Source organism: Gossypium hirsutum, chromosome D05 (genome assembly GCF_007990345.1).
Source record: "Gossypium hirsutum isolate 1008001.06 chromosome D05, Gossypium_hirsutum_v2.1, whole genome shotgun sequence".
Taxonomy (NCBI): Eukaryota; Viridiplantae; Streptophyta; class Magnoliopsida; order Malvales; family Malvaceae; genus Gossypium; species Gossypium hirsutum.
Window position 1 is genome coordinate 25567064 of NC_053441.1, and position 17708 is coordinate 25584771.

At 31.9% G+C, this 17708-nt stretch overlaps 2 protein-coding genes across 2 annotated transcripts; one reads left to right on the top strand and one right to left on the bottom strand.

Moving 5' to 3' along the window:
• Positions 1 to 1601: 1601 nt before the first annotated feature.
• LOC107897053 (bZIP transcription factor 23) lies at positions 1602 to 5595 on the top strand. The gene is made up of 4 exons (XM_016822393.2): positions 1602 to 3013; positions 3462 to 3533; positions 3615 to 3644; positions 5226 to 5595. The coding sequence occupies exons 1-4, from the start codon at positions 1973 to 1975 to the stop codon at positions 5298 to 5300; spliced, it is 1218 nt and encodes a 405-aa protein (XP_016677882.1). The 5' UTR covers positions 1602 to 1972; the 3' UTR covers positions 5301 to 5595.
• LOC107895630 (triacylglycerol lipase OBL1) lies at positions 5424 to 8427 on the bottom strand. Its single transcript, XM_016820880.2, has 5 exons — positions 7910 to 8427; positions 7604 to 7797; positions 7356 to 7389; positions 5947 to 6569; positions 5424 to 5862 (listed from the first exon to the last, which is right to left on the bottom strand). Exons 1-5 carry the CDS (start codon positions 8214 to 8216, stop codon positions 5590 to 5592), a joined length of 1431 nt encoding a protein of 476 aa, XP_016676369.2. The 5' UTR covers positions 8217 to 8427; the 3' UTR covers positions 5424 to 5589.
• Positions 8428 to 17708: the final 9281 nt, after the last annotated feature.

Below are 17708 nucleotides of genomic sequence, written 5' to 3' on the forward strand. Positions count from 1 at the left end.
TCGTAATTATATTTTATTTTGATTAATATTTATCTTTATAGGATTAAATTTGTCACACAATTTGTAAAATTACCACCATACTATTTAATAATATTAAAAATTGCCACTAAATTTTATTTCGATTAATAATTGTCACTAACTATCTACTTCTTATTTACAGATCAAAAGTCCATCTGATGAAATAAAAAATCTTTACTTTATTTGAAATTTTTATGTAGGCTTTTAGGACTTTTTTTAATATTTATTTTATAATTTAATAAATTACAGGTCTGATATCATCACCTTTGTTGATTATATTCATGTTAGAACACTAAATTTGATTTTCTTTTATCATTTTTACGAATCTACAATTAATTTAATAATTAAAATATATCTAAATTTAAATAAATATATGCAATGATATTTAATCTAATTAAAAATTTATAAATAATTTACGAAAGATAAAATTCTTGTAAAAATTTATAAGTAGAATATCGTCTCTAATTGAATCTGAATTCGATTTACATATAATTGCGCATAATAAACAGAGTATACTCCAACTTTACTGACTTAAATACGAGTACACAAAACAATCAAACATTCTCTTTTAGACCAAAATACCCCTATATCAGTGCGAGCTCCATCGAGGCTTTGCATTTATCCCTCGTCACTATCAATTATGCCACTACACTACATCCAAAACCATAAAATTCACACCATCCCCCCCGTTTCTTAGTCCAGACGTGGACGGTCTAGATCCTCCCACTTTTCACATTTCCAATGGTAAGTCTCTACCCTATCCTATTGATTAACATTTCGGTATCCGGTTGGCCCACAGGACATTATTAAAATGAATTGTATTTAATGTCTTAAAAAAATAAAAGACAGGGGACACCTGGCCGTCGCGAAGAACCACAAACGCAAAAAAGAAAAAATATAAGAAGGGTAAATTATAGTAGAGGTCACCCAACTATGGTTTTCTCTTTTCTGGTCACCTAACTGTGAAAAGTTGCAAAATGGTCATTCAACAATTCAATTTTGTATTTCATTTGTCACCAGCAGGCTAACATCAAAATGGAAACATCTGAAAATTCAAAATAGTTGGGTGACAAAATTGAATAGTTGAGTGATCATTTTGTAACTTTTTGTAGTTGGTTGAGAAAAAAAAAACCATAGTTGAGTGGCTATTAATGTAGTTTACCCAAAAAAGAATTCTCATTGTTTTGTTTTTTTACTTTGGTTAGAATATGTTGTTAGTCCCTGGACTTGTATAGAATTTGAATTTAGGCCCTATACTTTAAAAGTTAAAAACTCAAGCCTCCTACTTTTTCAATTTAAAAATCTTAGCCCAATCATTACCATCACTAGTAGTTTCTATCAAAATTTGCCAGCTTACCATTTTTATTTCCTATCAATCAAAATTTCAAGTGGGAAAATTTTAATGATTTTAGTGACTAGGCTGATATTTTTAAATAAAGAAAATAGGAGGACTTGATTTTTAACTTTTTAAGTACAAAGACTAAATCTGGAATTCAGTCAAAGTACAGGCACTAATAGCATATTTAAGCCTTTTTACTTTTAATTAATCGACCGATTTGTACTATTTACACTTTTTCTATTTTGGGTTGGGTGGGGTTCTGATATTTTTATGTTTTCTTTCAATTATTTGGTACGTTAAGTTTGGATTTATTTTTTTCTTTTCCGAATTAAAACGCTGATGTTTTCATTAAGCTCAGATCTTCAACTTTGTGATTGTTGAAACACATCAAAATGTCTGATTTTACCATTACTTGAAGTTGATCTTTGTATTGCTCTTCTATTTTCTTTCTGTTTTTATTTTTAATATGAATATGATATTGATTTTTGGGTTTTATTGAAAAGTTTCCAAATATAGAAAAAGTAAGGAGCTTGATTTTATATAGTAATTTTCCAAATATTCATCTACATACCATTTTGTCGACACTATTTTATCCAAATTTTATTAGGGACTCACATGAACTTCAAGAACTTTGGAAGTAACCAACCGCCGTCAGATGATGGCGGCGGTGGTAATAAACCGCCTGGGAATTATCCGATAAGTAGACAGCCATCGGTCTATTCTCTAACCTTTGATGAGTTTCAAAGCACAATGGGTGGAATAGGCACAGATTTCGGGTCGATGAACATGGATGAGCTGTTAAAGAGCATTTGGAGTGCTGAAGAAACTCAAACAATGGCTTCTCCCGGTGTTGGCCTAGTGGGAAATGGAGGGTTACAAAGGCAAGGGTCTTTGACTTTGCCCAGGACACTTAGCCACAAAACTGTTGATGAAGTTTGGAGAGAGATCTCAAATGAGTTTTCTTTAGGGACTGAAGCTACTGATAATATGCCTCAAAGACAGCAAACCTTAAAGGAGATTACTTTAGAGGAGTTTTTGGTCAGAGCCGGTGTGGTAAGAGAGGATAACACCCAATTTTCTTGGAAGGACAATAATGTTAATGGCGGCTTCTTTGGGGAATTACCGCAAGCAGGGAGTAATACCAGTGGGTTTGGGATTGGGTTTCAACAAGGTGGAAGAGGTCCAAATTTGATGGGGAATAGGCTACCTGATGGTGGTAATCAAAATGGTATTCAAGCTTCCAATTTGCATATGAATTTAAATGGAGTTAGACCCAACCAGCACCACTTAACTCGGCCTCAGCAGCAACCATTATGTCCTAAGCAACCTGGTGTGGAATATGGAGCTCAGATGGGTTTGCAAAGTGGTGGTCAGTTGGGGAGTCCTGGAATTAGGTGTAGTCAGGGACTATATAATGGCTTGATCCATGGTGGTGGGATGAGTATGGTTGGTTTAAGATCACCTGCTAACCACCTTTCATCAGATGGGATTGGGAAGAGTAGTGGAGATAGTTCCTCTGTTTCACCCGTTCCTTATGTGTTTAATGGAAGTTTGAGGGGTAGGAAAAGCAGTGCTGTGGAAAAGGTTGCTGAGAGGAGGCAGAGAAGAATGATAAAGAACCGAGAATCCGCTGCAAGATCACGAGCTCGCAAGCAGGTTATTATGTTTTTTCATTTCATCTAACCTTTCCATCTTCATAGCTCTTTAGTTCATCTTAGAGTAAAGGTAGATACTTTGGAATATGATTGTTACCAGTCTATTGCTTTGACAATGTTTCCCGCATATGGATCCTGTAACCGATTGTCAATTTTACTATACTTTAGGATGCTCCATTGATATCTCTAAGATTTTGAACTCTGCTTTTTAAACACTTCATCTCTGTAACGTGTTTTACTAGCCATTGACCATCTTTGTAACAAGGTAATGGAGCATTCTAACATCTAAGAATCAATGAAACCGTTTATTAAGGTTAACATCCTTGACCTTGTTGGTTTTGTTATAATGAATTAACTATAGCGAATCAAAACAATTTTATCCTATGGTTTGTCTCAAATACTTGCATTGAAGTTTCCTACGGTTTTTGCCTTCATTGCTTCTCAACTAGGCGTATACAACGGAGTTGGAAGCAGAAGTTGCTAAGCTGAAAGAGGAGAACCAAGAATTGCAGAAGAAACATGTATGTTCTTTCCCTTCTTTGTTTAAGTGCACTCGATTCTTGGTATTAACATTCTCATTAACTGGTTCTCGGTTGCTGCAGGATCACATCATAAAAATACAGAAAAATCAGGTGCCCACAAGTTCTCATTTTTATGTCTGTTTTTATTCGATTACAACTTATTTCATGCTCTACTCAAATATCACCAAGCATCACTGTTCTTCCGAAGTTCCATAGTGTTTCTGTTGGGTTCACTATGTATCTGTCCATTAGAGTGTCATTGTCGTTTCACTTTACTGGCATGGTATGGGTCTCTCATTTAGGAAGTGTTTGGTTGAATAGAAAAGTGGAGTGTTTGGTTGAATAGAAAAGTGGAGGGATGAAAAGAGTGGAAAAGTGGAAAGAAAATAAATTTTGAGTATGATTGATATGGAAGAAAAGAAAATAGGAAAGAAGATTATTTTCATCCTAATGCATAAAAATTAATCCTTTCAAATTGGAACAATGAAATGAGAGAAAAATGAGAGAAATGTCCACCTTAATTTAAATTTATGCATTTCTCAAATGCTCTATGTTCTTTTATTTCATTTTTCAATTTTATCAAGCAATGAGTAGAAAGAAAATGACTTTCTTTCAATTCTCATTTTTCTTACCAAACACACTTATAGAAAGATAAATTATATTTTCTATTTTTCTACCATTTCACTTTTTCATCTTTTCAATTTTTTTTCAACTCTATCAAGCAAAGTCTTACCTGAGCTTGATTGAGTAGAAAAGTGAAAGGCTAGAAAAAAAAATTGAGCATGCTTAGTAGAAAAGAAATTGGAAGGGATACCATTTTCCATTCTAATATATATTTTAAATTGGAATGATAAGAGGGAAGGAAATGAGCGAAAAGTATATTTTAGTTCAAAATTATAAATTTTTTTTAAAAAAATTCATTTTATTTCTTCTCATTTTTCAACTCTACCAAGTAAAAAATAAAAAAAAATTTCTCAATTTTTCTATCTTTCCTATCAAGCAATGTCAAAAAATAAATATATATATTTATTTTTTCATCTCTTAAAATTTTCATTCTAAATTTCTTCCCACTCTACTAAACAAAACTTTAAAATCATTTTGTTTTTATGCATGCATGCATAATATGATATAGGATGATACGGTATGGTATGGAATCCTCTAAAAACCCATCCATATACGATTAGCCATTTGTGATGAATGTTCTGCTTTGTTGCTTAACAGAGTGTTTCCCCATGCTTGGAAAGTTTTTTAACATATGAAATGCAGTTAATTTTGGCATTAACCTTGAACGTAAGAATGTGTTTACAATTTATAGGAGTTAAATTGCGAGTGTTGGATATATATATATATATGAGTATATTTCTTTTAAATCTTTTTCATATATTTAAGAATTATATGTCTTTGTATTCCGTTAGATGCAAGTGTTTGAAAGAAAATGAGGAATCTAGTAACAAAGATTGCAATTAATCTCAAAGCACTCTCTAGTGCACTGATTGCTTATTTAGTTTTTACTTGCTTCACTTTTTTAGGTGCACGATCCTATCATCTTAGAGCATTAAAAAGAAACTTATACATATACACATTAGCTGCAAACACCAGTTTTCCCCCTTAGCAATTATAATCATCTTGAATTATATTAGAAAACTTGCTTAAATGTTGACAACCACTAAATCAAATGTTTGACAACCACAGGTGATGGAGATATTGAATGTGCAGCCAGGAGCTAAGAAACGATGCTTGCGACGAACACGGACAGGTCCTTGGTGAATCAAAAGGGTTACGTTAGTTGGTTTTTGTACATAGTCGGAGAGTTGATGAATTAATGTGGCCTTGGATTAAAAAGACTTCTTTTTTTTTTCCGGTAGTAGAGCAGTTTGCCATGGAAATGGATATGGAAACTTTTACCTTCTTTTTTTACAAGCGATAGAATTGGAGGGTTCAAATAGATTATGAAACTGTTTTTTCACAAATCATATCTGATTTATACATGTACATGCTGATGGAACATGTCCTAAAAGTGATTTGACAACAAGCTTTATGAGAATCTTCTTTATCATCAATCTATTTTAAGTTGGTGTTTGTGGAGCTCAACATCCGACAAGGTTCCCAATCGAGTGGAATTAACGTAATCTTGAGGGGAATGAGCTGACACACCTGGTACTAATAATCCAATTACCCTCAACATTCCCAAAACCCAACCTTCCTTGTAGTCTGGACCGTACATGTAAGGCAAAATGATGCCCCTAATGAGCTCCCAAACTGCATTCACCATCTTTGGAAGCACCCATAGTAAAGAAAAGTAATTCTTGTTCGGCTGTTCTGGTAAGACCTGCATCGTTAAAATCGTAAACATGAATACGATACCATGATATGTACATTAAACATGTCGGAAAATCGTTCCTTTCCAACTTACCTCCCCAGTGTAGAAACTATTGAAGAAGAGGCAAGGTCCAAAATGCTTAAACAATGTCATTTTATCATCATAAGGAACCCTAGGCACCAAGTCATTGTTGTAAACATATCTTAAATATTTCACATCAAATTTTTTCATCTTCTCCTTCATATATTCCCCAAAGTTTTCGTCCCCAACCCTTGGTTGTCCAAAGGTGAAAACCCCATCCAATTTCTCCAACAACAATTCTTCGTCATGTAACATCAGCACTGCAGCAAACAAAATAGCTAAAGCCCCACCCAAACTATGGCCAGTCACTATAAACTTGGCATCTTCATTCTCCTTTAGAATCTCTCTCAACTTTTGTCTAATAGCGTAGTAGGCAAATTGGCGTTGGCCATCCCTGTGTTGTTGGATCTCCTTAGGCCAACCGTTGTTCGTTTGCAAGCCGAGTGCTTGCATGAAACCACTGTGGGTTCTGGCCTTACCCATGGCTTTAATCTTGCACCAAGAAAAATCAGCATCAGTTCGCCAGTCGTCGGCGTCGAATGGGCTTGTCCCTCTAAATGCAACCACATACAAGTTGGGATTTGCTTGTGTGTCTTGAAGAATAAAAGCTTGGGTTGAAGGAAGTCCTCTGTATTCTGTACCAAAATCAAACACATTTCTTAATATGCTGCTTGATTTACACACGGATGGATCTTAAAGATATGGTTAACACCCTAGATCAATAAGTAATCACATTTTTGTTTTTAATTTAGCTCAAAGATCAAGAGTAAGAATGAGAAATAATGTTGATATGGTCGAATAAATTGATTAGTAAGGGACAAATTACATATAATGACAAATTGACCTCAATTAAGGATTAATTAATCCTATAAATCAAAAGCAAAGGGCCTCCCGTTGGTGGTGGAAGTAGGACGCCACGTCTTTGTGTTGGCCACTACCATAGCAACTTGTTATAAAATATTTAAAAAGCGGGATTTGATATATTTTTATTAATCTTAAATAATTTGTAATTAAAAAGGAATTACATATTTAGGTTTCTAAAGTCCATCTTTTTTATTGTCCAAGTCTTGTTCTTGTTGCTCAAAAAGAAAACCTACCTTATTCTTAAGACATAGTCAATAAATAGGTTCGGTGTTATTTCTTTAACCCCACGTTAAAGTTGTCTAATATGTTTAATTATAAATTATGATTATTATGATAGAAGGGGTTATGTATTATATTAATTACATTGACTTCAGTCACCAATTATAGTCATTTAATGCTAATTAAACGAAGTTGACAATTAGGGAAAAATAATAATTTATGGACAGCCGTTTTTATCATTTAATTACTATTTTTATTACCTCATAGCAATGTTATGCAAGAAAATAATTTACTTAAAACACATTATAGAAAAAAGAGAGGAAATAGAGAAAACTTACCATTCCAGCAATTAAAAAACTTGACGAATTTCCTCTGCTCAAAAAAGAAAAAGAAACATTGTCATATATATATTCTTTTAATTTAAGAAAATGAAATGAATAATGGAACGTCCTCATTTTAGAATCAAGCTAATAATATTTATTTTTTAAGTCTTTTAATGTTTTTTATTTTGATGGTGCATGAAATCTATAGGTTAAAAGATGGAATATTATTTAAGAGTAAAAATGGAAAATACGTAGTTACGTACCTTCCAAAGTTGGGTGACTTTGGTTTCAATGAAGGCTTCATTCTCATAGGATAATTTGGAAGCCATCATAGACAGCGAGGCTTTGTATTTTTGGTCAGCTGGCTTAATGTTTTCGTCTAATTCAAGGCGAGTGTCGGTGTTCCCTACCATCGATGTAAACTTCGCGGATGCTCGCTTGGGCCATTCTGTTTTCCCTGCACCATGAAAGGTAGGTATGATGATGAAAATAATGATTGCAAACAAACAACATAGGCAAAAGAGAAGTCAGTCAGCCAAATTGTGGAGGACATGCAGCTAGTAGTTTACCTGTTGGAAGATTTAGTAGGAGACGAAAGAGGCCACCGTTGGCAGATAAAAGGTTGAGCCACATCTCGATGGCATCCCCCATAAAGGCCATAGGTTTCTTTACCCAAATGAGGAGTATTTGAAGAACAACGGAGACGAAGATGGGCCATCGAAGAAGAAAGCTTTGATGTTGGCTCCCAGGACAATCTATGAATCCTCTTGTCTCCAACTGAGGCGAGAATAGAAGGCTAAACAGATCAAACAAAGTTGCTTTTTCTGGGTTTAGTAAAAAATAATCGTCGCAAAAACCTTGATGAGAAGTAGCCATATGGCTTGCAAGCTAATGAAGAAAGAGATTTGAGGAGTTGTGTCAACCTGTTCTAAAAACTGCAGGAATCGGCAATGAGAAACTACTATTTAAGTATATATAGAACTATAGAAATGCTTAATCAATTCTCCTTTCACTGTTGCCTTTCTCCGATATCAGCGTTGAACAAATCAAGGGTCTTTGAGCAAGGATTGAGTTGTCCTTACATTTTTTATTTTGGATTGTTGAGTTTGACCAGTAAATTAAATACAACTTACTGCGGAACTTTATTCTTTCTTCAAGCATAAAATTTTTGATTTAATCACTATCCATATATATATATATATATTATAAAGTAAGGGTAGACAAATAAATTAAAAATATTTTATAAACATTTTAAAATAGTGAATTAATTATATTAGCATAATCTTAAAATATATAATTTTTAGGTACTAATAATAAAATGTCACATTATCAATTTTTTAAAATATAAAATATTAATTATACATTCATCCATATTAAATATATTCTCAAACTTAATTTAACTTTAATTAAATACCTTAAAAAAATTAGAAATTTTAATAAATAAACCAACATGTTTTCTTCTTTTATAAACTTTAAATTATTTTAGTTTTCCTTTTTTAAATTTAATTGTCTTTTATTTCTTTGCTTTCAAAACCAGTTTTATTTTTATGCAGTCTTTTAGTTTTTAGGAGGTAATTTTTATTTTTTATTTTAATATTTTGTTTCTATTTTTTTAATTTTTAATCAAATTTCAGAATTTGATAAAACCACCTTATAATTTTTCAAATTTTGATTTTCTTTTTACTAGTGTTTCTTATTTTTAGATTTTTAATGGTTGATTTAATTTTTTTTAATTTGTGCTTATGAATATTATCAATTTTTTTAATTAATGATTTAAGCATTTTCAAATTTTATTTATTTTTTGCTATGCTTTTCCCTTTCAATGTTTTCCCCAAAAAATTTTAATTATTTCAATTAAAGTTAAATTAAATTAGAGATGGTATATTAGGTGTATAATAATATTTGTATATCTTTAAAAATTGATAATGTAGCATGATTTTGTTGAAACTTAAAAATTATATATTTTAGGATAATCCTAATATAAGTTATTCCTTTTAAATATCAATATAAATTTGAAACTAATTTATAGCACTTTATTTAAGACACAAAACATTTTAACAATAATCAATAATAATTTAAAAACGAATTTAAACAACATGTTTTTTTTATTTTCAAACATGAAAATTAAAAAAAAAACTTCAAAAAAATTATTGTTTGTACATTTGTAAAGGAATAAAAAAAACTTAATTTAAAATATATAATTAATATAATTACAACATAATCAGATTTAAAAAAACATATTATTGTTTGTACATATTGTTGGGCATTCCCAACGGAATTTTTAGATTCCATAAATAGGTTAAGAGTCGAAAAATGTCTTATCTGGTGTAGTAAAATATTGGATTTTTTTTACCTAAATAATATAAAAAATTAAATATATACTGAAATAGGATAAGGACCCTAATATTTACCGATCTAGGCAAAATCTACAATGTAAAACCGGTGTCATCTGATCAATCGACAATACCGCTCTCCCCTACCACCAATCACATCACTTTTTAAAAAAAATAATTTTGTCTCACCTAATCAATCGACGACACCAATATTAGACACCTAAATATACGTGTATTTTTTATACGTTTGAAACGAAAAAATATATTTTTTACTGGTGTTGACAATGTGTCAGGTGGCACCCTAATATTTTATAATAAAATATTTCTTAATGCTAAAAAAGAATTGATATAATTAATTTTATCGGGTATTGGAACCCGAACCGTGACTGCCAGCGGCACCGACCTGACAACTTGTCACCGATGTGACCCGTCGGTCACGGTTCGGGTTTCAATACCTGATAAAATTAATTATAACAATTTTTTTTCAGTTTGGGTTTAAAATATTATATTATATTATATTAATTAAAAAAATATTTTGAGTATTAAAAAGTTGTTTGTGAAATAAAAAAAGACACACTGTCAGTGTACCAAATATTAACTCTTTAAAAATTATTTAAAATATATCTAAATATATTGTTAAAAAATAATGAATTTTCTAATAAATTTTCAATAATTACCGATTGAGTATTGGTATGGACATTATTGTCAATGCAGGAGAACGTAAGTTCGAGTGCGCTAAAACACATTATCCTCATTGGGGAGAGGCTATAAGTAATTCTAAGTATTATGTCAAAAAGAATAGATATAATCAGAATTGAGATTATTAAAAAAATAGTGTTTCAAGAATTTTAATTCGAAAAAAGGAATAGAAAAAAAGGACAAATTGTGAAGTGTGTTTGTTATAATTAATTAAATACAAATGTTTAAAGAGGAAAGGTTTGAGTTTAACAAAAAAGAAAAAGAAAGGCAAAGGTATAGAAGTCAACTCAAAGTCCACCCTGGTTGCTTAGAACCAAGCCAGAACGGATGGCTTCTCTCAAATTTGTAAGGATGGAATTCGGAGAATTGAATTACACCGCCCACTGCTTGGTCAACTTTTAAAAGGAGCGACAATTTAAATGCGTTTCACGTGGTTTTGGTTCCATAGGATGAGAATTAGGACCAGCTTGAGTCGCGCATGGAATTGGTTGGCGTGAGTAGACTTACCTCGGATTTCAATAGTATTAGTTCCACTCGATTTTAAAAATGAGTTTAAATTTTTAATTATATTAAATTCTTTTATATTACTATTTTTATATATTAAAATAAAAGTATGACTCAGCTCTTGTAATTATATAATAATTATACATTTTTCTTAAAAGTTGGTCGATGGTAATAAGTACAATATATTTATTCCACTTCTTATAGAAATATTAAATACGCATAAATTTATTATGTGAATTAAAAAGATTATAATAAACATTCTTATTAAAAATTTATATAAAAATCAAATCGATGTTTTCGTTGTAATAGTTAAGTCAAAAGGTTGATATGTATAATGTTTTTGGTTCAAATCTCATTATAAATAAATTTTTATTAATTTATAAAATATATAAAAAAAAACACAAAAACATTTTCATAATAATATAACTTACTCATGACAGAATTAAAATTCTAGACTATTTTAATTTACAAGTTATAATCTTACATAACATTAGTAATTAAAATAAAAAACAAATTAGGCAACGAATCAAATAAACATTATTAACATGTTACGAACAAGACAATATGCACAAACTGTGGTAACTAAGTGTTTTGTTTTATGTTTGAAACTTGTAACTAAGGGAGTGTTGTTCTTTTCTTTTTTTTTAACTAATGATCACGTGAATACGTAACGGATAATATGTAATATTGTAAAAATTAAATCATAATGAAATCGATTAAACCATCAATTTTTGATTTATCGATTAAACCGATGATTTAATCATAAAAAATAAAAATTTCTAAAAATTATAAAAAAAAAACTCATAAAAATATAAAACTCTAATAAATTTCTAAAAAGTAACAAACTAAAATAAATAATAATAGAAATATAAACATTCAGCCAAATATTAACATTGATTCGATCAGTTTTTTAGCCGTTGAATCAATTTTTTATCAATTTTATGGTGTCTGATGAATTGATTGAACCACCAACATATTTCTTCTTAATTATAAATATCCATTTGTTTTTGTAAAAAGTTAAACTACCCATTATTTACAAAAGTTATCTACTCTTTTTTTTTCTTGAAATATTATTATTTCTTAAAACATAAATTTTTTATGTGAAATATTATTTTTTAAATGTAAATTTATATATAATATATAAAATTGATGGTTGAATTGGTTTATACAAAATCATAAAATTGATAAAAAAATCAATTTAATTGGTAAAAAGCCGATTGAATCAATACTAATATCCAATTGAATTGAGTTAAAGCTAGTTTAAGTATTTAATTTTATTATTATAGTTTATAAAATACATGTTGATATTTCTATTATTATTTATTTGGGTTTTTTAATTTGTTTTAGATTTTTAGGTTTTTTTTTATAAATTTTCTAGCTTTTAAAAAAAAATTCATTTTTCATAACTGAATCAACGGTTCAATCAGTTGAACCAGAAACTGAGAGTGTAATCGGTTTGACTATAATTTGATTTTTGCAACATTATATGTATTTGTTATGTATTCATGACATCACTACGTAAGCATATATGATCACTAGTTAAAAATATGAAAAGAACAACACTCTCTTGATTACAACCTTCAAACATAAAATAGAACACTTGGTTACCACACAATTTGTGCATGCGGTCTAGTTCTTGATTTGTTAATTAGGTTATTTGATTCATTGAATAATTTGTTTGTATTTTAATCGTTAATGTTGTATAAGATTATTAATTTGTAAATCAAATTAATTTTGAATTTTAATTGTGTCGTAAGCATTTTATATGACTATATTCATAATTTAATTTTAGGTTACCTAAGTTTCAACATATATGTATATAAGTAGTGATTAGACCTATTTAAAAGTCGAACTACTCGCTCAAGCTTGAAGGCCAACACAAATTGTGAGAGGGTTTAGAGAAAAATACAAAACTTGAAAAATGAACTTAGGGAAAAAACAAAAACAAAATCGTTTAAAATATGAATCATGCTTGGGCTCTAAATTTCAAAGCTTGAGTCTAGCCAATCCATTTTATACTTTGATAATATATCGTTTATTGTACTTTTATATATTATGTAATTTTATATTACATAAAATTAAATATATAATGATACAATATAAATATCAACGAAAATATTTTAAGATGTGTGCGATTAAAATTTTGATAAAATTAATATGTAATTTTATTAAATATTAAATTAAAAATAATATATTTTAAAAAATAAAAAAATATAAACAAATGTAAAACGAGCTTGAATTTATATGAAAAAAAAAAGTAGATTGATCAATACACGTGGAATTGAGTCCATTGAAAGAAAGAAAGATAATAAATATATCTTTAAGTGAGACTACTTTTGCATGAGAGAAAAAAAATTATATTTATTATTTATTTGGTGAAATAAAAACCTAAAAACTAACTAGAAATTAAACATTAATCCTAATATTCCTAAAATTCTCTAAACAGTTTTCATAATCCAATTTCTTCTTGCTAGTTTGAACCCAGCTTTGTGCTAAATTATATTGTGTTGCCCAACTTAATGAAATTTTGATAGTTTCTAAAAAATTTCAGGAAACACCTTGGAAGACGAAAAGATTTTTGTTTTTCCATAACCGCCATGCTAGCAATCCAAAGAGAGTTGTCCATGGGATCCCATTCCTTAACCTCTATATTGAAGTCTTTAAATTTGTCTTAATCCATTCGGAGATGGTTCCTGAGAAAAATTTTGCTCGATGGTCTCTTGGTACAAAATAGCACCAAATTTCTTTGGCAACTGGGCACTCTCTACATACATGCAGAATATCTTTTATTTCATATTGGCATACTGGGCACAACGAATTTTGTCCAATACTCCTTTGTACTCGTTCATGGTTAGTAAGCAATCTATTATTACTGGCTAGCCATAGGAAGAATCTAACGCGATGAGAACCATGGTATTTCCAAATGGCTTTCCTTATTTCATCTCGCATGTTCCACATGTCTTTATTATTTGATACGTGCTTTTGACCGAGAATTTTCCATTTATAGTGTGCGCCTAGAAAATTTGGTCAAGGCCTGCTAATAGGTGTGGAGGAGGAATGTTTGTGATTTTCTTGACAATATTTTCTGGTATGCTTTCCCTAAAAGCGTTCAAATTCCGTGCTCCATCAGACGTTACCATTTCGCTAAGGGGACAATTTGTAGGTGGCCTTCCTAATGGGAGTATATATGCTTTAAGTGGTTATATTTTGGGCACCCATGGATCCACCCATCATTTAACCGAGGTTCCTGTCCCAACTGACCAACATAAGTTCTCTTTCAGTAAAGGCCAAACCTTGGCGATCCCTTTCCAAATAGCTCAACTGTTTTTTTGCATAATACTTTCGGGGATTATTTCTTTCATCTCATACTTTTTTTGTAGAACCTTAACCCAAAGAGTCGAATCTTTTGAGACAAGATTAAATCCTAATTTAAGTAAGAATGAGGTATTCTAATCCTCTAAGTGTCGAAGGCCCAGTCCACCACATACACGGGGTTGACACACGGAATCCCAATCCACTAATGCCATTTTCCTTTATCCCATTTTGACCCCCCAGATGAATTGTCTTGCCAAGCGCTCAATCTCTATATATACCCTGTTTGGAATTCGCATAGACTGCATGAAGTAATTTGGAATAGAGAGGAGAACTGATTAGGCCAAGGTGAACCTTCCTGCCATAGATAATTGTGTAGCAGTCCAGTTATTTAATTTTGCTCTAACTTTCTCGATCACAAATCCTAGAGTAGAATTCGTGACTCTTTTGTGCAATAGTGGCACTCCTAAATATGATCCCAAGTCCTGGACTTGTTGGAAACCCAATAACTTGCTCAAACTGTTGCTTGAAATCTCGTCTACTCCTCTAGAAAAGAATATATTTGTTTTTCTGGCATTAACACGATGTCCCAAGAAATCACAGAATCGATCCAGGATACTTTTCAGCATCAAGCCTTGTTTGATGTTCGCTTCTGAAAAAATTACCAAGTCATCAACAAAAAATAAGTGTGATAAGGTAGGTCCTAGTCGTGTCAACCTGATGGAACTCCATTCCTCGATGGATTCAGCCGTTTTAAAGTTATGTCCTAGCTATTCCATGCATAGAACAAATAAGTAGGGTAATAGGGGACACCATTGTCTCACTCCTCTTGCAGGTTTGAATTTTTCTATGGGTACTTCATTCCACAATATCTGTATAGTGGATGTTGATATAGCTGACATGATTACTTTCCGTAGGGAATCTGGAATTTTGGCTGCTGAATAGTGGCATCTATAAATTCCTACCGAACTCTATCATAAGCTTTTTCTATATCAATTTTAACAACCATCCAGTTTTTGCTCTTCCCCCTTATAGAATGAATTACTTCTTGGGCAGTGATGATATTATCTGAGATGTTTCGCCCAACAATAAACCCAACTTGTTCTTGAGTAATAATTTTGGGAAAAACAATTTTGAATCTATTAGCTATGATTTTCATTATTAGTTTGTATAAAACGAAACATAAGCTGATAGGTCGAAATTGCAGAATTTCTTCAGGATGAGCTACCTTTGGGATAAGCACAATGAGTGTATTATTTAATTCTTGGTCGATGGGTCTACCGTTGAAAACTTCTTTAACCCATTCACAAATTGTACCCCTAATGCTATCCCACTAATTCTGGAAAAAAATTGCATAATATTCATCACTTCTTGGAGCTTTTAGTGGGGCCATATCAAATAGTGTAGTTTTGATTTCATTGTTCGAGATCCCTTTGCCTAGAAAATCCAAGTCATTTTAGTCAATTTGTGTAAACCGATTGGGGGAAGCTCTCCCATCTTATATGGTAATTCTCCATAGAGTTGTTGAAAGTAGTCTACTGCCTCTTTTGTATTTTATCTAGGTCATATAGCCAATCACCACTCATACTACGTAAGGCATTTATACGATTAATATTCCTTCTAAACATTGTGTGACTATGAAAGAATTTTGTGTTTCTATCTCATAGTTTAAGCCATTTGAATCTTGAATTTTATTTTCGTAATAATTCCTCATGACTGAGTACTTCTTCAAGTTCGTTTCTTATTCTCATCTCTCTTTGGATTAGTGTGTGTGAGTTTAACTTTTCAATTTATTTCTGAATTCGATTTAATGCAAGCATCAGTTTCCACTTATGAGTCCCAATATCCATATATACATTTTTTTCCATTTTTTGAGGCCTATAGTGAGGCTTCTTAAGGTTTCTTGCATATCCCCATTATACCTCCACAATTCTTTTATTATGTTTGGAAAACTCTGGTGTTGGGTCCATCCTGCCAGGAATCTAAAGGGACGACATCTTGGAAGGCTAATTTCTGGGTTTAGAGTAATGAGGATAGGTCGGTGATCTGATTTAATTCGTACTAGGTGTGTGACTATACATTTTGGAAAAGATTGCATCCAAGCTTCGTTCCTTAAAGCTCGGTCAAGTCTTTCAAAGATTCTACTCCTTTGCCAGGTAAAGGGTGGTCCTCAAAATCCCAGGTCTTGTAGATCATTAGTCTCAACAAAATCACCTAAATTTAGGCATCTTCTGCCTATGTTGCCTCCTGTTTTGTCACTCGTAGCTAGGATAACATTAAACCCCCTGCTGCCATCCATGGAATAGAAGTAGTAGGGATGGTTTCCTTTAATGCTTCCCAAAGCACTCGTCTTTTAGTACGGTTAGGACTACCGTATACAAATGTAATTAGAGCAACCTATGTGGAGGTCTTGAAGGAGACCCTTGTAAGAACAAACTTTGGTTGATTTTTAATAACTTCAAGGCAAACTATATCCTTCCATCCGATCCAGATTCCTCTTGAAAACCCTCGTGCTTCGACCCGATGTGAGTATTGAAACCCTAACTTTGTAATAATCTCCTTTGCTTCCATCCCCACTAACATTTGCTTCCAATAGGCTAATAATATCCGGCTTGTGTTCAACATTGTATTTTTTGAAAATACGAGGGAATTTCACACTCGCACATCCTTGACAGTTCCAAGTAAACACTGATAGATTGGTATTCATTATTTTATTCAGAAATTATAAGATTCATACGTTCTTCACTGTTGGATCCCTTCTTGGTTTACTAGACCCACCCCCTCTGTTTGAGGGACCTCGGACATCAATCCCTATTGGAAGTCATTCTGTAATAATTCTACAATATTGTTAACCGAATCAGTCAAAGAGAGCTTTAGGGAGGATGCTTTAAACAAACTAGGCTTTTCCTTAATATTTTTACTAAGCTTTTTACTATTATTAATATTATTTTTTTAAGACCGTTCTTTTTAGCTCCCCCACTTCGTGTTGTCCTTAAATTTTCCCATTGCATCGCGCCTCTTAGACCACTGCCATGCAAGTTCGCCGAAAAATTAAGGCTGAGGTTATCTTTAAACATTACGACTGAGTGTTTGTCGAAATCCAAAATTCCTTCCATTGGCGTTAGCAAAATCTCCCGCAGTCCAACAATTTTTGGCTTCTACCTATCGTGGCTATCGTTAATATGGTCACCCTTCGTAAAGTCCCCAAATCGCACCCCATCAATGTTTTGACCCTCAATAAACTCCGTGTTTTGGCCATGGTTCCTGATGGTTTGTTTCACATGTTTCGTCACTCTGGGTCTCGACGTAGATAGAGGAGGTCATGCTTTCGATGACTTGCCTCCACTATGTACCAGGTTAGTACATTTCAGCTCCCTAGCACTAGATTCAATTTTTTCCCTTCATGGCCCAAGTTTTCCTTTTTTGACCTACTAGCACTAGTCCCGTCCTTATTTACCCTTGAGAGCCCGTTCCCGATATTGGTCTTATGAAGACCTGATTTCATCACATACCTGATATT